The sequence below is a fragment of the Ictalurus furcatus genome, chromosome 13, assembly GCF_023375685.1.
Source record: "Ictalurus furcatus strain D&B chromosome 13, Billie_1.0, whole genome shotgun sequence".
NCBI classification, from domain to species: domain Eukaryota; kingdom Metazoa; phylum Chordata; class Actinopteri; order Siluriformes; family Ictaluridae; genus Ictalurus; species Ictalurus furcatus.
Window position 1 is genome coordinate 19,478,553 of NC_071267.1, and position 23,920 is coordinate 19,502,472.

General features: G+C 38.5%; 2 protein-coding genes across 8 annotated transcripts in view; both read right to left on the bottom strand.

Annotated features, from left to right (window-relative positions):
* tmem94 (transmembrane protein 94) overlaps positions 1-1,244 on the bottom strand; it is a 33,996-nt gene extending 32,752 nt beyond the window's left edge. For 4 of the 7 annotated variants that reach the window (XR_008387552.1, XM_053640391.1, XM_053640389.1 and 1 more), the window contains exon 1: positions 616-1,243. The gene's annotated coding sequence lies outside the window, so the exon portion shown is untranslated. Of the gene's footprint in view, positions 1-615 lie in introns of all 7 variants that reach the window. The other 3 variants (XM_053640392.1, XM_053640390.1, XM_053640393.1) reach the window with 3 other exon arrangements.
* Positions 1,245-3,092: 1,848 nt separating this feature from the next.
* The window catches only part of myo15b (myosin XVB), a 40,634-nt gene continuing 19,806 nt past the window's right edge, over positions 3,093-23,920 (bottom strand). The window contains exons 28-65 of the mRNA XM_053640443.1: positions 22,757-22,992; positions 21,510-21,679; positions 21,263-21,335; positions 19,320-19,493; positions 18,999-19,096; positions 18,789-18,859; positions 18,520-18,598; positions 17,630-17,662; positions 17,420-17,521; positions 16,892-17,010; positions 16,555-16,815; positions 16,377-16,455; positions 16,127-16,231; positions 15,762-15,927; positions 15,546-15,636; positions 14,953-15,235; positions 14,668-14,783; positions 14,510-14,569; positions 14,063-14,138; positions 13,844-13,962; positions 13,605-13,723; positions 13,345-13,486; positions 11,647-11,758; positions 11,178-11,484; positions 10,754-10,817; positions 10,598-10,670; positions 10,434-10,510; positions 10,243-10,319; positions 9,393-9,523; positions 9,154-9,248; positions 7,733-7,810; positions 7,507-7,603; positions 7,084-7,232; positions 5,750-5,868; positions 5,492-5,625; positions 3,958-4,091; positions 3,706-3,843; positions 3,093-3,587 (exon numbers count right to left, since the gene is read on the bottom strand). Of these exons, the coding sequence (XP_053496418.1) occupies positions 3,516-3,587; positions 3,706-3,843; positions 3,958-4,091; positions 5,492-5,625; positions 5,750-5,868; positions 7,084-7,232; positions 7,507-7,603; positions 7,733-7,810; positions 9,154-9,248; positions 9,393-9,523; positions 10,243-10,319; positions 10,434-10,510; positions 10,598-10,670; positions 10,754-10,817; positions 11,178-11,484; positions 11,647-11,758; positions 13,345-13,486; positions 13,605-13,723; positions 13,844-13,962; positions 14,063-14,138; positions 14,510-14,569; positions 14,668-14,783; positions 14,953-15,235; positions 15,546-15,636; positions 15,762-15,927; positions 16,127-16,231; positions 16,377-16,455; positions 16,555-16,815; positions 16,892-17,010; positions 17,420-17,521; positions 17,630-17,662; positions 18,520-18,598; positions 18,789-18,859; positions 18,999-19,096; positions 19,320-19,493; positions 21,263-21,335; positions 21,510-21,679; positions 22,757-22,992 (4,629 nt within the window). The 3' untranslated portion in view covers positions 3,093-3,515. The remainder of the gene's footprint in view (positions 3,588-3,705; positions 3,844-3,957; positions 4,092-5,491; positions 5,626-5,749; positions 5,869-7,083; positions 7,233-7,506; positions 7,604-7,732; positions 7,811-9,153; positions 9,249-9,392; positions 9,524-10,242; positions 10,320-10,433; positions 10,511-10,597; positions 10,671-10,753; positions 10,818-11,177; positions 11,485-11,646; positions 11,759-13,344; positions 13,487-13,604; positions 13,724-13,843; positions 13,963-14,062; positions 14,139-14,509; positions 14,570-14,667; positions 14,784-14,952; positions 15,236-15,545; positions 15,637-15,761; positions 15,928-16,126; positions 16,232-16,376; positions 16,456-16,554; positions 16,816-16,891; positions 17,011-17,419; positions 17,522-17,629; positions 17,663-18,519; positions 18,599-18,788; positions 18,860-18,998; positions 19,097-19,319; positions 19,494-21,262; positions 21,336-21,509; positions 21,680-22,756; positions 22,993-23,920) is intronic.

Sequence of the window (23,920 nt, forward strand, 5' to 3'; positions counted from 1 at the left end):
CATTCACTTGGCTTGTGCATTCTCTACTAACTTGTCATGACTTGCTTACTACTTTATCTAAATGAGCTACTTACAAGTTACAACATGCATACAAAACTAGATGCTTTAAAAAATATATCCTGTATACATCTGGCCAGCTGTGGCACCTCTGAAATAACTATTGAACACATCTGTAACTTTGTATCTACCGAGGTAACAGATAACCCGCCCTCCTGATTAGCAATGTTACAGATGTTACAGACAGGTCATGTTTCAAACTTGCACTGAAAAGAAACTACACAACAACAAGCTTTTCAATTCTTACAAATGAATGTCCAGAATATTTCCTTCTTCTTACTGGTCAGATGTTGTTTGTAGTATTACTACACTGCGCCGTAGGCAAATCCCAATTCAATCTCTGTTTGATATGTAGTGCACACGATATCCATTATTTCATAACCTATCAAGTGCCCCTAGATTATGGATAAAGCGCCGATGAGAAGTCTTCCCATCCGCTAGCGAGCAGCTACTTCCCAGCTCCTGGGCTTATTATAATGTCTGTAACTACTAATTGTTGCTGCGTTGGCAATACGAAATAAGCAAAAACAAACACTCCTTCAAATAGTGTTAACTTACAGAAAAGAATAGTTACATCATGAATAAATCGTAGCATCATCCGTCAGTCTCACAGCTGAACTAATGCCGAATATCTGTCCCCTAAACCTTGTACTCCTCTCCCTCCAGACGGCCATGTTACACATTCTACAGGGCTTGACTGTTTTTTTCCTTACGTATGCAACTGAATACGAACGGCATTGGCCAAGATCTATAAATGGGCGGGACTTTAGTTCTGTTTTCTCGTCTGATTGGTCTGAAAGACGCAGGCGTAAATGCAGCGACGTCACGTACAGTTGCGGCGGCTTATGTTGAATTCTGGAATCTGATTGGTCAGAAGATGTTGCGTCATATCCTATAAGAGCAGGTCAGTACTACAGTAGTTCCGGCTGCAAGGCAAATCACAGGTTCTTATTCATGCGCTCATCGGATATGTTTTTCTCTAGTAATAATTTACACAGAGCCTAGTGATGGGAAGTTCGGATCATTTTACTGCCTCGGATCTTTGAATCTCGCTCAGCAAAATGAATGAGTCTTTTTTTCCTCGAGTCGTCACGTTCATTTCAGCAGAATATAATTAAAATGTTACATGTTAATTTGCCCAACACATCTAGTACTTACGCATGTTCTTCCCGTGCTGCAGGGTTTCCTCCGGGTACTCCGGTTTCCTCCCCCAGTCCAAAGACATGCATGGTACACGGATTGGCATATCCAAAGTGTCCGTAGTGTATGAATGGGTGTGTGAATGCATATGTGATTGTGCCCTGCAATGGATTGGCACCCTGTCCAGGGTGTACCCCGCCTCGTGCCCGATGCTCCCTGGGATAGGCTCCAGGTTTCCCTGTGACCCTGAAAAGGATTAAGCGGTATAGAAGATGGATGGATGGATTTAGTACTTACACAAACATTGATCACATATAGAATAATAATAAACTATAGGCTAATGCAGCCAAGGCCAAATTATGAGAAACAGAAGTGATTAATTAATAGCTTAGCTGGGTCTTCAGGCTATGCAGTCTGTTAGTTCAGGGGTTCCCAAACTTTTCCAGGACAAGGCCCCCCAAATGGCATTAACATTTGACCGAGGCCCCCCTTTTGCAAGATGTCTTTAAAACACATTAAAAATACAGACTTCTGAATATATCCCCCCTTTTTTTTAAAAAAAATTAATAATTACATCTTATATCTTTACATTACATTACATTAGGAATTGATTGTGTGTGTGTGTGTGTGTGGTTGTCTGAGAGTGAGAAAGAGAAAACATACTAGTGGGAGGGATGAGCACACCAAATTGTTGAGGCCCCCCGGGCACCCCCTGGCGGCCCCCACTTTGAAAACCAATGTGTTAGTTCACCTCACCTCCAGATCCGAGCCGTTCTTGTGTCACGTCACATTTGTCATGTCTGTTCCCTGGAAACAGAAATGATTAGTTCACCTCTCGAGTCTTCGGGTTCGAGTCGTTCGTTCATCCCGTGACTGCCCCATAGGCTGAATGCAGTGGTGAACGAACCACTCGAACCCGAAGACTCGAGAGGTGAACTAATCATTTCTGTTTCCTGTACAGAACCTATGGGGATGTTGCAGCGCATGTGCGGTCAGAAATGAACGAATCACTCTCTGAGACAACTCGCTGTTCCCGAGTCATATCAAAGATTCGTTCAAAATGAACGAATCATTCATAAACGACACATCACTAACACGTAATTTTATGGCAGACGCGTCACATAAACAGATTTAAAATGTGAGTGTGTGTTTGTGTGTGTGTGTGTGTAATTGTTGATATGGTGACGTTTTCTTTCAAAGATGTTTTCTTTAAGCATTTTTGAAATGATTCTCCAGTGTCTGTGCTTCATAACAGTCTGAGATAAAACTGTTACTTAATTTTTAATTCATTTTTCCAACATGGGAGAATTCAGAAGAGAGGATTTTGCAGTTTGTGGGTTCTAATGTGACACGCTGCTGTTTTGGTCTTACTATCTTCAAGAGTGTGAACAAAAGAGAGGCTGGTGTGTATTTGTTACCGAAATAAAGTAAATAATAATAGGAACTACATTGTCTTGTGGATATTCCATGTAAAATGTAACTGTAAATGAATTTTTAAAATAAATAATACAATTGTTAGGGTTGACAAATGGCTGGAAGAGGAATTAAAAAGAATAACACTGTTTTATTGGAAAATAATCAGCTTTGGGGTGGTAACTACACTTACCCTACACTATAAGTGAGACTCTATCACTTCATCATCATCATTATTTTTCTGTTACAAGTGACATCATGATTCCATTATATGTCTGGATACACGTGACATGATTACTTAATTAAATGCATCTTTTCAATATAATGAAATTCAGAACAAACACAATATTTGGATTTATATAGCACAAAGATGAGAATAATTTACATGAAGAGTGACGTGTACTATATATATATATATATATATATATATATATATATATATATATATATATATTATATATATACATATTTCAGAATTGAAGACTTAAATAGACATATTGAGGATATATATTTGAATTTAGTTTTAATAATGGTTTAATAATTTATAGCATGGACTATATACTTGCCTTCATTATTCTTCTGTAAAACAAAGGAATAATCAAAAATCAAAAATAAACAAACATTTATATAAAACATTTGAGTCCAATGAAATTTCAGACTTCAGTACAATTTCAAGTTGGTGACTACATTTTCAGGATAAAAAGGAATAAATCAAACTAATCACAAGGAAGGGGGTCAGATTGTAATCCATAGAGAAATGAACAGTTGTGCATATTCTCACAATAGTTTTTAAAAGTAAACATTAGTAATAACTCTTCAAATTCTTCATCAGCATTCATCCAGGCACTGAGCTGCTTGCTGGTGAGTAGGCCATTCGCAGAATGGTGTAGTGCTTAATAAAATGTTCATGTGTGGTTCCTGGTAGATGCTAGCACTAGCTCCATGATTATAGCAATGATGTGGCAAAGCTCCTTTGCCTGGGTGAGTTGGAAAACAAAATATTCACAAAACTTAGATATCTTTTTAAAACAAAAAGTATACAGCATGTATCAATCCACGTAGTGCGTGTATTAGAAGCTACTTTAGATTTTGTACCTGTTGCAAATAAATAGAGATTTTGTTAACATGTGGTGGGTTGCCAAAGTTGATCTCTACTGCTGCCACTTTTTCCTTCTTGGGACTGACAGATCTCAAGGACTTCACCTGTTCCACTGGAATTGTTAAGGCTGACAACTACAAATTAAACAGAAACAAAATGGCCATCACATTGGTAACACATGCATAAATAAGCGGTTGTGTTAGAATAATCTAATTGCATAGCTGATGTCAGATTATTAGTATTTCTACCTGTGTTTTGGGGTGAAGAAAGCTGATGCGTTCATGATTGACTGCCACCACACAGGGTGATGGACAACCTTTGTGGCTGACTTTCTGAGCCATGAATATATTTGAGCCAAAGAGGTGTAGTAAACTGAGAGTCTCTGAGAAAAAAAAAGCAATAAAGAGAGGATCAATGTTCCTCAGTACATCTACACAGATACTGGTATTGGATATGATTAAGAAACTGTGATCATTTCCTTGTACTCATAAAACATGCTTTGATACCATCATCCAATACCAAATGATATTAAGTGACCTAAGCCTCGTAAACACTAATGTACAGATGGCATGAAATGACAGCAATCTGGACTCAATTATTATTACTCACAGTTAATAATAACAATCAAAGCAAAGCAGACTGCAAACAGTGCTCTGTGAAAATATCAAGAGGAGATACTACAGCATCTTCCTATAATATGGGATTTAAACAGTATCTTTAATAGCGAGTGTAGTCATTAAAATCTGAGCAAGCTACCATGAATTGCATGCACACAAATGCACACAAACGTTGCGAGCACGGAGCAGTCAAGAGAAGTTGTCGTGCATGTGAGCACTTCAGTTCGGCGAGCACCGAGACACGTGCACTCCAGGTCTATGATTCGCAGGGTGCAACTCATGGAATTTTTAACGACCACACTCTCTGATACTACTCTACACACTCGGGCCAGCCGCCCTTGCACTCTCTATTAAAGATCCAGTTTAAACTCTATAACATCTTAAACATAAAATCCAGCATGAGGAGTTCATTTCTAGGAGCACATGCAACATTAAAAAAAAAAGCTAAATAAAAAGCTGCATGATTCTCCTGATTGCTAAGTAGGTTACTGATTTCCGTATCATTACTGGTATTGGTACCAATGTGGACCAAAAACATGTTCTTAAAGTCATACTCGGCCTAAAGAAATTGTTATTGTTGCAGCCCTAGGTCCTATTGATCAATCTTCTTGGATTTGCTAGGCAAAAATGCTTTATTTGAATGTCAACTGGCTGTAGCTGAGGAAAGTCAAACTAAGATGGGTGAGATTTTTACTTTTAAATACTTCTTTATCCTATGCTGACATGTAAACTGAGCAGCATCTTGGCCAGGCACCAACCCTGTTCCTGGAGATCGTCCTTCCTGAAAGACTTTACCTCCAACCATAATCCTGACCATCTAATCATTGCCTTAAGAAGTTCTTGATCAGCTAAAACAGGTGTTTTAGATTTTGAAACCTGCAGAAAGGTCGATCTCAAGGATGACAGTTGGTGACTACTGATCCTGGCCCACAGACTGACGCTATAACACCGGGCTGCCCAATCTTATCCGGAAAGGGCCGGTGTGGGTTCAGGTTTTCATTCAAACCAAACAGAAGCCACAGCTGAGTCTATTGACAGCCAAGCTCATCTGATTAAACAGGTGGAATCAGGTTTGGCTCCTGCTTGACTGGAATGAAAACCTGCACCCACACTGGCACTTTGCGGATAAGATAATTGAAAGATGCGATTATAAATGATCACTGACCGATGAAGCGTATTTTAGCTTCAGCAGGCTTGACATTTGCAATGAGAGAAAAGTGTCTCAGTGTAGCACTGTACAGATTTTGGTCACTGGCTCTGATTCCATCCATATGGGGAAAATACTGCTTGAGCTCTTGCCTAAATGGGTTACAAATCTCATATAAGTGCACAATACAATACATGATCTAAAGCAATTCATGGAGTTTATATTCCTGAGATATATTAGTCAGTACATAATACTGTCTCTGATACTAGATCTTACTGTGTAGGTTGTTGATTGAAGCCCTGAGCGAGGTGCTGAAGCGCAGCCAACTCTGCCACCTGCTGCTGAAGTGTGTTACCAGGCAGGAGGAATTTCCCACTCAGATAATCAGCCAAGATCTGAGAGAAATACCAGCACAGTCACCTGTCTGTCTTCATGACAACACCAATTACAGCTACGTTTGACTTTTAAGCATGGGATAAAAGTTTGTATCCCTTTTTTTGTGTAAGAAAATAAAAAAGTAGGCCATTGCCTACACATTATTTATACAACTGTAATGTGGAATTCTCGACTGGTCAGAAGATGCTGATTCGTTTTCTGTGACAGTGGCTCTGACTGTAGTTCCAGCCACAAGGCAAATCACAGGTTTATATTAATGTGCATGTTCTACAATGTTAACTTGTCTATAGTAACAGCTCACACAGGGATTTACTATATACAGCGAGTGGATGCTCCACATAATTGGTGTTTAAAAAATATGTGTAATTTTTGAAATGGTTGAAGTTTTCTGCCATGGAAAAGTCTTCAGGTCGTCGAAGTGTTTTTTTTTTTGGTGTGGTTTCTTTGTACAAGTTTTTGTTGTTTTATTAACTTCAAGATATTAAGAATTTTTTTTTTAAATAGCTGTTATTACATATGTGATAACTTGTTTCACTGACATTCCACAAAATTAAACATCATTATAAAAGATATGAATTTTCTCATGCTTTTTAAAAATGAATTAAAAATGGTTAGTGTTTGCAAATTGCTGTCATACGAAACTAATCCACTTCGGAGTGGTAACAGTAACTCCATTTCATGCTTGTCTTGTGAAAAGCAGATTGATAGTCGTTTGCATCCCTATCGACTCTCCCCATGTTCTACTTAATTTATTAAAAATTGTTGTATGCTGAGTAAAATATTATTTATGATTTATTTATGAAAAGTTGAAAAAGGCTCAACCTCTCAAGCATTTTACAGAGCGCAGTTAATGGGATCAGTAAAGCATCTCCCAGGAGAACTAAAATTGAATTTACTGAGAATTCTGTAAATGGGAATTTATAATGGGAATTTATAGATTGATAAATAGATATCAATATGTTTAAGGGTGCTTTAAATCATAATAAAAATATGTCAGAAATGTAAACAAAAAGATACTCTGAAAGAGTTAAAGAAAAAAAAAAAGAAACTCTTCCAGAGAGATTGCCCTTAAAGGCTAGTATGATAACGGTTCACATCTTTGAACTTTCTTTGGCTTGTTCGTTTTAGTTTCTTTACTTTTGCCTCAATTCTTCAGCATTCCACAGAATAAAATAAACGATATACAGTAACTGTGCCCAAGAATGTGACAATACCAGATGGTAATGAAACTCGACATAGAGCTCGTTCTCAAAACGCAGGGGATGTCTCCAGACAAGACGATGGAACGAGAGTAAGATTGATTCATCATCCAGCAGGAAGTCAAACACATACTCATCTGGGTGAATGGGACGATCTTGTCCATCTAAAAGGGGAAGAGGTGTGATGTGAGGTGATAACAGCAGAAGACAAGGGATATGATTGGAATGAAAACACAAGATTGCCTTAATGGAAAGTTTTCACACAGACAGTTGCAGTGATGGATTGCAGTATCTGTGTACTTCCAATCTGTAGAGTGGTTTTAGGGTCAGTGTGGTCGTTTAATACACTGTGTGACTACATACTGGGTAGAGAAGCTAAATATAAATGCACATGAGAGAAAAATATGGAGAGGGAGTTTGAGAGACGGCTGCATTTACCCTGTCCACGGGTGGCAAAGATGGAAAATTCGTTCACCTCAGCTGGATTACTCACACCCATCTCTGTGCAAATGTCTGTCATGACTTCAATCGCCACCTGAATGCGCACACACACACACACACCCCTCATATGAACATTTGCACCCTTGTATCATTGCTGCTTGGAATGGGATTTTTTATTAGTGGGTGTTGTAATCTCAAAGATTAAAGCAAAGTGTTTGCTTACACTGAAGCTGTTGACTTTGCATGGGAACTGCACTGCACCTGGGAGCATTATTGGCAACTGCCTAGTGGTCCGACCTGCCTACATAGACAAAATATAGACACATATACTGTACATCCATCATACTAGTATTTGCATTACCATGAGATAGCCTATTATGTAAATGAATTTTCCCTTTGTCATTAGTTAAGAGAAGCTCACCTTAAATATCCCAATTGTTATATGTGGCGGCCTGGAAAAACTTATTACATGGTCAAATTTTGACATTTATACTATACATGTTTACTTTCCTGAACTGATTTTCTTTTCTCTTTTGCATGTATCCAATCAGAAGTAAAGTTATGTTTTAATTACCATTTATTATAAAGTCCGGTTACCCCCAAAAGTGAAAAAGGGAGAAAACTGCAGATTCCAGACCAATTTCACAGAAAAACCAGTTTGCGGTTCAGAAGGCTTGTTTCTGTTTGGATGTGCCTCTTGTCAGTCATTTTATAGACACTCCCCAATGCCCCTTTTACTCCACCCACATCTCAGTCTCAAATCAGCAAGCGACCAGTGCAGCCCTGTAATTCTCATGTGAGCGAAACAAAAACCACTCTGTGCTTCAAAAAAAAACCTTAGTGACAAGAAACACTGTAAAACCAGAATAAACACTGGCAGTGCTTTTCCAGGATGGAGTAATTTGCTATTGCTTAAGGCAATGAAGCTGGTAGAATTCGTGATGTTGCTCCTGGACAGGTACGTAAACACAATCTGTATACAGCTTTGATTTTTTTGACTGGTCAGCTTTACATTATAAATCAAGTAAATACTTCTTTTTTTTTTTAATCAACATGAAGAAGGGACAGCGACTGCACTTGTGAACATCCTCATAAATCATTATGAGCTGAATTTTGTATCTTTATAGTGTAATAGTTTGGCTTTCAATCAGTAGAATGTCTTGAAAGTGATGTCATGACAGTCCTTGCTAATACTAACTCTAGTTAGTATGCTGAGTCTGGTTGAACCACCGTAGGACTTGGTGGGGCGGAGCTTTGTTTACATGGGCAGGAATGGGGGCGGGCTCAAGGAGTAAAAAAAATAAATAATAAAATCTTATTGAGATCTAATTTTGTCAAATTTCTGACAAATCTATACCCAATTAACTTTTAACATGTAATTTTAAAAAAATCTAAAAATAGTAAACATGACTATGAAAACGATCTATTTTTATACTAGCCTTTATTTGTAGTTGTTTTTACTGGCTCCTTTCCTAATGTTATCAGGATTTAGAAAGTAAATAAAGTTAAATAGTTAAATAGTGTACATTTATGTTTTCTTAAAATAGAGGTAGCAAAATTTGAAAATTTGCCATAGTAGCGTTCAATGGGTTTTCCCAGACCGCCTCACATATAAGGCAATGTGCTTAAATATTTACAACTTACCAACATGGCTTCCATCTCCACATAGGAAGGAATATATCTGCGTCCTCCGTAGGTGAGTGAATGTTTGAGATTATTTTCACATGCATGAGACTTGTCTAAACACACACACACATCACATTGATGCATAGTATTTGAACATGACCATCACTGGTTCCAAACATAACTCTATTACTATTAGTAATGTATTATTTAGGAAAACTCTGCATGTTTAAACAGGCGATCTGAGGTGAACACCGTACCTCGGTAAGGGTGGTTGGAGTCCTGACTGTAGCTTCGTAGATGGTGCATCACATACGGCAGTATTGTCGAGGAACAGGGGAAGAAGCCAGTGATCAGCTTTAGCAGAAGCCAGCCACGTACACAACTCTCCCTGCGTAGATCCAGTACAAAAATGACTCACCTGATCCGCAGTTCTACATTTATTTACTTCACGTTCCTATTTTGAAAGCTAGATGCTGAGTCTTAGCACAAACTGTGGAGAGGTTTTGGTTTTGGGTTTCCACCATACTACAGGGCTCCTTATGTGAAATGACAGAAATGTCACAAACTGTGCGCTTGCTGTAATGTTATAGCGTAAAGAAAAAGCACAGCATCACAGCGAACTTGGAGGACTAAGGTTGCGTTTTTCTTTATTGGTATTGCTTTGGTATGTTATGATCTTAGTGCAATTTTAGGATTCAGATCTTTTTTTGTGTGTGTGTGAGTATACCACTAAAATTTTAACTTTTATACAAACTCCTACTTTTGTCAAAACTAAGCTAAAATGTCGCAAAAACAAACGCCATGCTGCCTTTATTGTAAAACAAGCTTTAGTCACTGTTTGTTAGCAGGCTTTATAATAGTTTTATCATTCTATGAACTTTATGTTTGAGCAGGCAGTTACTGGTCTGCAGTAAAGTTCCTATTCAGGAGCAGAATCTAAAAAATAAAAAAGGTTCCTGAAAAAGTCCTTGGTCCATGGATACATGGTTCTTAACTCTCGAATGATGACCATTCCTTTTTTGTCCCTCAGACTCCTTTGACATACCTGTCTCCTACCAAACACCCAAGATACAGAGCATATACTGTACATGTGCACACACCACTTACTTGCGTGGATTGTTGGCGGTCTGTTTGATGATCTGGCAGTAGAGCTCATCCCTGAGGAACTCGTTCTCTATCCCAAGCTGAGTAATCATATCACACATTCAGTGGATGAACGGCACACATATTCTGACTTCTGAATTCTCTAGTATACACATACACAGGATTTACTGCGCTGACTAATATAAAAGGGTCACCTGTAGAATAAAACTGACACACTTTCCTTCTGTCTGATCCTTCCTTAAGGGCTGGTCAGTCATGAACTGCATCACATCTGCACACAAGGAAGCAGAAACAGAAATGTATTTTCAGGCGAGAAGCCTACATGGGTAAGAATATTCATTTATGTGGGTTCACTCACGTATGAAAGACTGAACACCCAGAATGCTGAGCTCGTTGTCTGTAAACAGGATTAGAGACTCATTGATAGGTTCCTGAGAGAGAAAACGACAGTAAGTGGTCGAGTACATGCTTACCATTTTATAACCGTTCATATATTGTTAAATGTAATACATACAGCTGTGTATTGCACCATCTGTTCCAGCTCTCTAACTCCATTGGCTTGGCCTCTCTCATTTGGCCTAACAGAAGGAGAGAAGTTTTTAGACCATTATTCATGTTTCAAGAATGTAGCCCTTGTTATATGGTTTTTCACTTTTTTTCAATGACATTCCACAACATTAACTGTAACTGTAGACAGTTAAAAAGCACGAAAGGTCATTGACTCATACATTTTAAAATTGCAATTTTTACCGAATAAAACACCTTTTTTTATTGATTAAAGAATCGATTTTGGGGTTGCAACAGTAATGTCACTTCATATCAGGCCACATCACACCACCACGTTGTTGATTATGTTCCTACAAAGTGCCTAGGCCTTACTCATGCAACTTCAGCGTCCAAATAAACACCACCCAGTCAGAGAATTTTAAAGTATTAACCTCAGAATAGCCTCTCTGAAGTACTTCCTGGCAAACTCAGTCATATGGTACTTTTGGGGCTCTATCTCTGAGCTGTGGACTGACACCACCTCAACACTGCGCTCACTGGCCACTGACTCGGCACTTGTGCTGATGCGGGCCGAGCGTCTACCGGGGGCCATCAGGGAGGTAAGAGAGGTCCTCATGCTTTTTCTCCTCTCAATCTGTCGGTCCATGCACATGCTGTGGTAGTCTGGAGGTGCACAAGGCTGAGTGATATCAGCTGGGAAAAGACCAGATCGGCCTCCGGTCGAGCCGAACTTCCATCCTGCAGAGACGGCAAACAAATGAAGCACACATTGACATATGCAGTTCAAATGCAATACAATAAAGTGCAATAATAATAATAATAATAATAATAACACCAATCTTTCTGTTGACTTGATGACTGTAACCGTGACGTTCATCTAAAAGGAAATGGAGAACTCACCATCCTGGAGGCTGTCCATTTGCAGCACTTTGATGACATCACCTTTCTGGAAGCTAAGCAGGCTCTTGTCATCTGTCACATAGCTCTTCAGAGCAATAACATAATCTGAACCCTGAAGAGAGACAGATGAAGCATGATTTACAACAAGCATTTAGTTGAATTTATACCACAGCCATGCTGAATACTCAATTTCGACTGGTCAGAAGGTGTTGATTAATTGTCTATAACGGTATTACCGGCTACAAGACAAATCACATGTCTACGTTAATGAACGCATTCTAATAAGTTTCTATAGTAACAAGTTACATCGGGATTTATATAATGGGCGCTCAACATTAACAGATTGAAAAATGTATGCCACAGTAATGACTTCTCTGAGAAGACATTTATTTAGCATTTTTGGAAGGAGCCTTAAGTGTCAGAGCTTTCTATCAGTCAGCGGTAAGACTCTTTCATTAAGGGAAAGTCTTCCGGTCAGAGGGCTTTCTGGCTTCTCAGTAAAACTACAGAGGAAACATTACCGAACATTACAGATAACTATAAACAGATTAAAATAAATAAATAAATAAATAAATGACCATGCCTTCTTTAATAAACACAGAATTGTTAGCCTTGGTAAACTGATGTGGTATAAGAAGAATAAAACTTTTCAGCATATGCAGTTATTGGAAAATATTCAATAACAAACTAACCTGTCGTTTATTATTTTCCTATAATAGCGCATCCACCATGTTTTATTACTTACATAGTACACAAAATTTTTAAAACTCTTCAGGTCTGGTGGTTATGCCATCTTTTGACATTTGGCATTATTTCAACTTTCTATTCAGTGATTCGAACTGAACACCACAACACAAACTCATCGAACACATTATGGCAACAATAAGCAGATCAGGTTTATATATGTTTGTTAATTTGCTCTATAACTGACAACGTTTAGCACATGAACAGTAAAGAAGAGACGACTTGAATGTGACAAGCTTTTGGTTTTGGTTAGATTTCAGTCTAATTAACCCCTTGTCTGAATTCCCTATTTACCCTCTAGTACACTATTTGGCGTGCAGCTGTGTTTGTAGTGCTATCTGTTTTCTATATTGTATACTCTGGACAGTGCACTATAATCTTACTCATAATGCACGGTAAAGTGTACAATTGTACCAAAATGCATAGCCATTTCATTCAGCTTGAAATTTACTTCTCAGGATGGATACCTGAGTGACTAGTTCCATAAATGAATTGAATGAATGAATTGTTTATGTATCAGTAGGTCACAATGCTGTGTTTCCGAAGCCACTTCAGTCCGGAGTCTCCTTCACTGATACCCTATATACAGTAGTAACTAGTGAAAAAGTGAATGAGGAAGCAACTTCACACACAGCACAAGACTCAAAAAGGAAAAAAAAGAAGAAGACAGAATTAATCTGATCTTGTTAAGATAATCTACCAAAGTTTATAGAGCCATAGGACCAAAAAGGGTTAGACCTTGACTTTTTAATCTCTCTCTCGCTCTCTCTCTCGCTCTCTCTCTCTCTCTCTCTCTCTCTCTCTCTCTCTCTCTCACACACACACACACACACACCCTTCAACACTCTTACATGCATATGTACATGGAGTGTCAACTTTGCATTAACACGCCATGTTGAAGGATTATGCAGTTCTCTGAACACTGTCATAATAAGAAGGATTAGGAATGAGCACCTTGGTCAGCTCGATGAGGAAGAGACGCAGCACGTGAGTTATCTGCGGGGCTTGTGGTGAGCGTAGCTGCAGCTCCTCACTTTTCAGGCTGATTACAACGGTCTCAGCACCCTTCTGCTCCACAGACAACATTTCTGCATAGCTGTGTGAATGACAAAAATCCATTACACCAATGTAAAAAAAACAACAAACAAACAACCCCAAAGATATATTTTTGACCCGTTTGAAAATGCTTGTGTATTACTTAATCTTTACGATACCTGTAACTCCGGAGCAGTTTCAGGTGTTTTGGGTTGATGCCTGATGCCTTGACTATCCTCAGCATTTTGATGCCCCGATGTGAAACACCAAGAATCTGAGTATCGTCTCCGTTTCCACCCTGCCACAGGAAGACATACGCATGGATGTACAGTAGATATTAGATCTGAAAATGTGTTTGTGTGTGTCGATTTGGGACATTTGATTTGCGCTCATTTCAAAAGGATAGGAACTTATTTACGTTCATACGGAAGAGACGTGTGAAATAATTTGCCCAGTTGTCTCTGGCTGCCATGACAACCCTCTTCTTCATGGCGTCATCCTGCATAGCGCTGATACTCATTCCGACGTGGAAGCGTGCTGTCAATGACCAGAAAAGCAATCAGATAGAGACCAGGATAGGACCAGCAACTTTAGGATGATTATAGTAGTCGGAAGAGTGGCTTGTTGAAATTCCTACCGAGCAAATCTTTCATTTTGCGCCGCTCTTCACGTGAAATTCGCACACAGGCATCTGAGTAGGTGTCTCTCATAATCTAGAGTTCATAAAGAATCATTACAGTAGGATGCCAAAAAAAAAAATCTACCTTTCAGAAATGCCACAAGTAGAGACCCAGTATGTACAGAGTGTAAAAGTTTGCATCTCTCATGTATTTAGAAGTACCAAAAGACAGAGCGTTTTGTCATGACACTCTCAGCCTCCAGATGTGATTTGAAAACGGTGGTGTATAATATTCGGCTTTCAGAAATGGCTTGTAGTCAATTAAAATGGACAATTACATCTGCATCTGTAGGAAAATAAATCTCTTTCTTTGCCTTATTCATTTTGGCCAGTGGGTGCACAAAGTTTTGTACTCTACTTTACATACTGCTTAGGTCATTGTAAGGCATTACTTTTGTTACTTACCTGCTCACACAGTAAATTCAGGATATATGGGTGAGTGAACTTCTCTCTGGGGTAGAACAACTGGATAAAAGTAAACACAGATCCAATAAGATATGTAACAAAACCAAATGATCACTGCTTTTGAAGGCAATCCATCATTGGTGTCTCTCTAAACAGACCTCTTTTCGCAAGAAGAGCTTCCGAGTCATATGTGAGAAGGAGAAGTAGACACTAGCAGAAAATCTGTGTAGCTGGGAGCGAACACTCTCCTCATTGCCCATTCTCTGAAGCTGACCTGAACAAACGAGATATGAACATAATTACATAATACATAATAATAATAATAATAATAATAATAATAATATTTGTTATATTACATGATATAGTCCTTTATTTTTATTTGCCACTTTTCACTACGTCACATCAAAGCAACCCAGGAACTAAATGTGCACGATTTGACTCACTTAGTCCAGGTGCAGCCATAGGGGGTGGGTCAGGGATGTTATTTGGAAGAATAGGGGCGGGTTCTGGAGGAGGAGTGGGAGGGGTGGGAGGGGCCTGAGAGCGCTGGGAGCCAAAGAGGTCAGCTAGAGAGCGCTGCTTCTGTTTCATGTTGTTGGAGATGGAGCGAGGAGCAGGTTTTTCAAGCTGTGATGGAGGAGCCGGAGGAGCCGGAGGAGGAGGAGGAGGAGGAGAAAATAGTGGCTCTTTTTTTTGTGGTGGAGGAGCAACCCATTGTTTCTGTTTCTGAGAATAAATACTGTTATTAATATTATTATTATTACTACTATTTATTTGTTTTATTTAAAACAAAAGGTGCTTACAAGAATGATTTTTATTATAGAAATCTAAGTAGTTTCCTCTTTTCCTGAAGGCTGCTAATATTTCTGGACTTATCTATACTTTATTTTTAATATGCTGGAATTTTTGGAATGTATCATTTCAAAATGAGGTAGTTGTGTTTTTGAATCCATGCATATATAAGATAAGTATCAGACGTTTATTTAAAAAATAATATAGCATCAATGTTAGAGTAAGTCTGTCAGAATATTTTTACCTTCTGTGAAGAGGCTGTTCCTTTTGCTCTGAGAATGGCCAGTGCCTCCTCTTTAGGGTCATTCTTTTTTGCAAAGTGCTTGGCAGGAACCCTGAGGAGTTCAAATTCCAGCCACACCATTACTATAACCCAACACTGTTACCTCATTCATTTCTGACAGGTGATAAGAGCAGTATAACATTGTCTCGTGCAAATAACAGATGATCACAGCCTTACCTGACAGGCTCATAGACCTTGGGCTCTGGAGGAGGCCGGTTCTGGTACTGCCTGATGATGTCTCGAATGTTACTGCTGGGTTCTGGTTTAGAAGGTGACAGTGGAGGGGATTCCTCCTCCGGTTTTGGTGACTCTGGTGGTTTACTGGGTTCTGGAGGTGGTTTCACTTCAGTAGACAGCACAGGAGATGATGCATAAGGATTATGTTTTTAAATTGTTCTTTGTTTTATTAAATGCTGTAATTACCGGGCATTCAGTAAGCCACAAGTGACTCAAGTAACAAGATAGGGGGTTACATTACAATACAGAGATAAAATACCATATAAGAACACAACTTTATTTTTTTTGGCAGAAGTGGTCCTCACCTTCTAGCTTAATTGGAGATGGAGCTCTGGCCTGGGCTGATGGGGCGGCATAGATAAGTGGTTTGGCGACCCTCGGAGGGGGTTTTGAACGGGGTTCCTGAGTTCCTGTGTTATACAAAAACACAATTCAGTGTGAGGACAATGGGTATAATTGAGATTATTGAACTACATTTTGCATAATTATTAGTCTGCTTTCAGGCTTTACCTTCCTAATCTAACAATACCAGATCTAACAGCACCAAAATCTCACCAATCTTCTGGAAGAAAGCTCTCTTCTCCTGAAATGATTCTGGCTTCTGTGCAGTGGCAGAGTTGTCTTCTCTTGCAGGCTATACAAAATTGGTTTATAGGTTAATGCTTTGTGAATACATACAGAATGACAACTAGAAGCACATGTAAAATCAGACAGAACATACAAGAACACCTACCTGCTCTACCACTGGGATGTTATGCTGCACAGGTGGATTGTTGGGTTTATGCACTATGGTGCGAGTGGGCTCTTCTCGAGGGGTGGTGCTCTGTGAACTCTGAGGTTGTGGGTGTTGTTGTTGCTGCTGTTGCTGCTGCTGTTGCTGCTGCTGTTGCTGCTGCTGTTGCTGCTGCTTTTGCTGTTGCTTGCGTTGTTTTTGCAGCTGCTCCTGCTGCTGCTGTTGGGACAGTGTCATTGCCTGCAGTGTCATCTGCTGGGCCTGCAAGGACGTTCATCATATGGTTAATAGAGTTACTGCTTTGACAACACCAACTAGACGGAGAGTGTATCCTCACCATGAGCAACGCTTGCTGGTTGATGAAAGCTTGCTGCTGTTCAGCCAGCTGTTGGGGGTTGATGGCTGTAGGGCTGGTAGGTAAAGCTGATTGTGCCATTGCACCTGGCATCACCATAGCTATGGGAAAGAAACAAGGAATGTGAACTTGGGCATTATGAAAACTGATGATCACACGTCCTAAGGAATATTGTATTCAAAGGTGCCAACATTGTTTACAAGAAAATTCTAGCAGGTAGGGAGAACAACTTGAATTTTACCATTAAATCCCTAACATATATCAGTGGACAAATGTGCATCTTTCACACCCCTTGAGTGAATGAGCTTTTCTTCTAATTCTGCTGAAATCTAGTCATATTTGGTCTGACTCGGCTTTAGCTGAAAATGCAGAAAAGTTTGCTTTTCATGTGTCTCCTGTATCACTATAGCAAGGGGTCAAAACTGTAATTGCTACGTCTAAACCATAAATGTCGACACTTCTGGTGTATTTGTCAGATACTTTGGTAAGGGCTGGTAAAGGAAGCCATACATGGCATAGGTGGCATCACAGGCATTTGGGCAACTCCAGGCATCATATTTGGCATCATTGGTGTGGCCCCATAGGCTGGCATGGCTGGATTCATGGGCATTCCTGTGAAAAATGTGAAAAATGACAAAATACAGCATGTAATAACCATCTAATGCCATTTTAAACACAAAGCAGTGGACTTATAATGTCAGTGCAATACAATTCACTCACCCATATTATAAGCTGGCATTGGCATAGGAACTCCTGTAAAACAAAGAAAAAGTGTTTTTAACTTTATCCACTACATCAGTAGCATATGTACCATTACCACAGACAAGAATTTCTGTGTACTGAAGAAACAATAGAAAATTTGTCTACTTGAAACTCACTCAGAAAGGAATTCTAAGGCAACTTAGTTTTTGTATAATGCTTTTATGGCATCTTCAGTCAAAGGTATCTTAATTAATTTAACTTTGTGTGATATAACCTTTTAGAGAAGGAAATAGCTTCAGGAAGATTTGGAAAAGTGTAAGCAACAAAATCACTTTTTACTGTATTTGAACATCGGATAAAACTACAAAGCAACAGATTTGTTTAAACATTCTGTCATGTCTCATGCTAACATATTTAAAATGTTTTCACTGATTGATTGAATTCAACAACTGCCTTTAGGCTTCAATTGATAAGTGTGCTTTAGTGTTTTCTGCAGTTTTCTCAATGTTTTCTGTTTTGTGTCAAAATTCTTGATAAGATTAGGATAAAATGTGTAAACGTAACCTGATTTACTAACAGGATCGATGAAGGATTGTATATTTTAAATGGGCAGAAATAAGCTAAATAATCTGTTGTGTCTATGTTGTGTTTTTGCCTTAATGAATATTTTGGGATGAGTGCTTATTAATATGTCAGAGGGACAGGTATTAAATTTGCAGAAGAGCTTTCCTGCCATTTGAAGGCAAAACAAAACCATTATTTTACTTAATAAATAACAGCATGACTACTAGCTGCACAAACAATTGAAGTGATTATTAAACTAATTAGTACTCATTATTTGAGATCGTATTTAAAGCATTTTATTTATGCTTTAAATAAATATGATACATGGGTTGTACTGAGTGTACCTGATCCATTATACATGCTAGGGAGCATCCCTCCTCCTCCCCTCATCCTGCGGTTCAGTATGGCCGTTCGCTCAAAATCCTAAAGCCACACAGCAGCTCATCAGTATGCCAAATTAACAAAACTAAAATGAGCAAAAATTACTCTGAGTGCTATTAAAAATAACCATATGCAAGCCTTAAAGCTGCAATCATGATGGTCCATGTTGATTTCAAAACAGTTCATCACTAACTGTAATGTCCAAATTTAGATTTCAACAAACTGTACTTACTGGAGGTCCCTGATCCAGCACAGGATCGAAAAGGTCATCAACATAGGAATCCAACTTTGGCGCACGGGCTCCTAAGAGGAAAAATACAAATGAGGACTCTAATACAAATGCAAGAAATGAATGTGACTAATTATTAATGCTTTAAAGTAATTCTAATAACATTTCAGTACATTCATGCAGTTATCACACTCTGAGATGTGCTATACTGACCATAAGTGTCCCATGGAGCAGCTTGAGAAGGAGGCAGGCCAGGAGCCTGCATGGAGGGGGCAGGAGGGATAAACTCATCCAACTCCGAGGCCATCATCCTGATTTTGAGTGTTCAGAAAAAATACAACCAACCCATACCACCAAGTTACATAATACATGTAGTTTTTCAATACTGGACTAGACAGCATTTTAATAGGGTTTATCTTAATCTGTGGTGAGAAAATATGCACATGTATTTTTCAGTTTTATTTTCCCCAGTCCAAATATTATAATTAAAATAACGAATTTACACAGTAATGCCTGAATCTGTATATAACACACCTGTCTCCCATGTCACTGAAAAGATAATCAGGGTGGGCAGATGTTTGTCCCAAGGGAACATCAATCTCAGCACCAGCCAGAAGATCCATCACATAGTCACAGCCGTTTAGATCAGACCAGCCCTCTTCAGCTAGCAGAGACACAGTCCAGCCCCGCTGAAGCTCAGGCACTCCTCTGAAGAAAGCACATTCCCTCAGTTAGAATACTTTTTAGTGTTTCTAGTGTTGTTTTTATCTATATGTCATTTCTAGTTTACCTTTAGAATTCTAGTTATTTTCGCTGTATTTTTACAAATACATTTATATTTCATTAATAATGCTTTAAGGCAGCACTGTGGTGCAGTAGGCAGTATTGTAGGTAGTATTGAGCCTCAGAGCTCCAAGGTCACCAATTCAAACCTGAGCTTGGTTTACTGTCTGTGTGCAGTTTTCTGTATAATGTATGTGTGTATGTGTGTATCCAGGGTTTTGTCTTGCCTCATGTTCCTGGTACTGTTGCCAGATTCACCATGACCCTTACCAGGATAAAACAGTTACTGAAGATGAATGAATAAATGAATAATAATAGCACAGTATACAGACTTATGTAGCCAGTGTGTTACACAATCCACATTAAGACTGAAGATATTTTTCATTAAAACCTGAAACTACCTTTGTTTGTAAAATGTTTGCTTTAGTTCTGGTGCAACCAGTTACCATAACAAAGCACATATTTAGTTGAATGGAGTCCACCTGTGTACAATTAAAGTGTCATATGGGCTCAATATAAACACAGCTGCTCCTGAAAGGCCCCAGATAGAACATGACTAAAACAGCATGAAGAAGACCAAGGAGCTAAGAAAACAATTCCAGGACAAAGTTTGGGAAAGGTATTATTCAGGGTTTGGTCATAAAAAAACAAAAACAAAAAAAACATTGAACATCTTGCAAAGTACAATAGCAGCTCGGCTTAGATGAGGCCATCCATCAAAAGTCAGTGACCAGGCAAGGAGAGAATTAGTCAAAAAACCAGCCAAGAGACCAAGCGTAACTCTGGAGAACCTGAAGAAGTAAGAAGCAGTTGGAAGGTGAAGCTGTGGTTACCCAAGGTTCACCTTCCAACAGGACAACAACCCAAAACATATTGCCAAAGCTACATGAGTGATTCATAACAAAGAACCTGACTGTGTTAGAATGGCCCAGTCAAAGCCCAGGCCTCAATCTGATTGAGAGACCGTGGCAATACTTGATGATTTCTTTTCACCAATGGGCTCCATCCAATCTGACTGAGCTTGGACAGTTCTTTGAAGATGAATGGGCAAAAATACCAGGATATAGATGTGCAAAACTGATATAAACATATTCCAGAAGCCTTGCAGCTCTAATTGCAGCCAAAAGGGGTTCTAGCAATTATTGCCCTAGGGTGAATTCTTATGCAACCAACAAATGTTTGAATTTAAATGTTTTTTTTTATTATTAAACTTTGTATGACAAAAAATATTTTGCACTTTCAAATGTCAGACATATTGTGTAAATCAAATCTCAATTAAGTCCATTTCAGTTTCAGGTTGTAACACTACAAGATTTGGAAAGTTCAAGGGGTGAATACTTATGCAGGACACCTTAGGTTTAGAATACTACAATTACCTTTGTCTATGACTATGCAGAAAGACCATAGCCATTGTAATTATTCTGTGTTTACAATATATAGCACACAAAGAACTATATTACATTTACATTACATTTATTCACTTAGCAGACGCTTTTATCCAAAGCGACTTACAAATGAGAAAGATACAAGCAATGTAGTAAAGGATCTACAATACTGTATGTGTAGTGCATAACTAAAGCAGATGTTCACATGTGACATTCACAGTGCAGCATACACACGCACACACACACAAAAAAAACTTTAGTAGGTTTGTACTTCTTTATAAATATCTTTGTAAACATAGCTCTACTGACCTAAAGCTCAGGAGCCAGGATGCCAGTTGTTCTCCTGTGGTCCAGGACTCCACTTCTGCTGTTAGCTTCTCCTCTATGGAAATACAATGTTGTTAACATTGTTGCTCTTAAATGGTTCTTAAACAGCTGCAAGCTCAGAGCATGCATTGTCATGTATCATGTATACATGTAGCATGTATCATTCAATTGTATCACCAGTCATCATTTTGTTTCATTTCCCAAGAAAAACAACCTAGTGGATTCTAACCATTGAAGGTGTTGACCTCCACAACCATCTTCCCCTTTCTCTGATTGGCAGTCCATTCGAGCTGAGTAGGGGGGTGTTGTCTACAGGCAGGAGATGGCAGCTGGAGAGATGTGAGAAGCTTATGCTGACACAGAGAGCGATATTCTCCTGGACCCTGGTCAGACACATACCTGACAGATACAGGAGAATTTCTCAATAGACTGATGATGATGATGATGATGATGATGTGATAAAGGGAGAATGAAAGCATCCCTTAATTTAACAACGTAAGTTGAGATTCCTAGTTGGTAACAATTCTTTAATATACACTACCAGTCAAAAGTTTTTGAACACACTGTATTAACCAATTTATATCACAGCACTGTTGAACTCTCAAATCTGATTTGTCAGAATGTATTAAGGTTTGCTGTGTGTACAGTAAGGTAAATCACTGGTTTATATTAATACACTTATTCTAATATGCTACTGCTTCTACAGAAACAACACATTCACAGGGACTTGTATGGCAGAAGCTTCACATAATCTATTACTAATAATAAACATGTCAGAAACGTCCAGTAAGGAACATACAACAGAAAAAAACATACAGTATAGTCATTGAAATGGAGAAGCTTACTTTTGTAACAGGAAATTCTTCAGGACAGAAGACTTTGAGTATCACACCACCCTGTTTTGGATTATTTTACTCTAACTTCCTGTTTCATTTCCCTGTTCTGTAAGCTTCATGAAATAGTTACAATAAATAAATAAATAAATAAATAAGTATGAAATAGGTATAAGCAAATAATTTTTTTTGTTATTTTATTTATTTACTGGAAAAAAACTCTAGCTCTAACTGGAATCACTGGATCACTCTAACTAGACACTTGTAGCACATTTATTTGTCATACAGTTAACACTAACACTGTCTAGTCTCAACGACTTTCCAAAAAAAGCTCTCATTTAGAAAACCAAAAGGATCTGAGAGTAGGAAATGAGTAAGATCCTAAATACAAATATTTAGGTATATGTTTGAATACACATGTTCAAAAGATTTTTAACTGGCAGTGTATATTGGTTGTTTCTATCAAGAAATACTTTTAACAGCTCTTGATCCCACCTTTTCACTTAATAGTTCAGTGCTTCAGTACTAGCCAAATGGCAAAAAACAAAACAAAAGAAAAAAACCCACAATAGGACTCAAAATAAACATCACACACTGTTATCACACCTTACACTACTGTCATACTTCAGACTGGTGCACATACTTGAGCAGAGGTTTATCCTGTGAAGGAGATGGTGTGAAGGCACTGAGACAGGAGGCCAGGAGAAACCAGGCCCTCAGTGAGCCCTCCTCACCCTCACAACCCCATGTGTGATAGACTAGCTGAGCCAGAATTTCATCCCTGAGTGAAGGTCTGCTTTGGCCTTTCTCCACTATGTAATTCCCCAACATCTGCTCCTGCCATCCAGTCATCTCGGAGTCTCCACAGAAGCGGAGAAGCTAGAGAGAAAGAAAAAAAAAGTCAGTCGCTATTCGTGAGTCGTTATTTTTTTTTTTGTGATTAAGTTGCAGAATGGTGGTGTGGACGATGTATCCTTGTTATTTTCATGATAATGCAGGAGCAGGATGTAACTTGGCGAGCTAAAACGAGATTCAGTTAGAACAAACACATTATCAGGACAAGGTTATGTGTGCCGCTGTGATATACAGTACAATCAAATCAGCTCCTCTGTTTCCCTTTAAAAACCTGAGTGAGTGTTGCTGACTCAGGAAAGTGATATTTTCATAATTATATTTGGTTAGAGTTCACTTATCAATATATCAAAATAACATGATGGTGTTTTCGATCTTCTTGTGCACATTTGTAGATGTGTAAGCGGTTTAATATGTTTCATTACAGTCTAATTATTTTTTTTAATTTTTTTTTTTTTGCCACAGCTCGAACAAAATCTAATCTTTCTAATCTAAATCTTTGGGGAAATTATTAACTGGTTGCTCTCAGATCCAAATGCAACTCTAAATGAGTGTTTTATTAAAGGAAGATGAACTTGGAAGGCAAATCTGTCAAACCTAGAAATAAAAGACTAATAGACAGTACTAGTATAAATCATAACACAATCATAAAATGCTGTGTGTTATAAGTGCCGAATTAAAGTGATAGATGATTTTGGCCTTTTCCAACTATATTTGGATTGTTCCTCAGTTCACTTATTTACAATTCCTTGGTTTGGAGTTTTTAAAATGAGGTCATTTGATGAAATGCTAAAATGTACCATGTTCAAAAGCCTTTGACGGAATATTTAGTTCATATCTGGAGACAATGTATGTTTAAGTGGTTTGAAATAAATAATGTAGAGCCACAAAACTGTGTAGCAAGAAATTCAGGACTTACTTTAAAGAGTTTGCCATTGTGTTCGTGTAAAGAGGC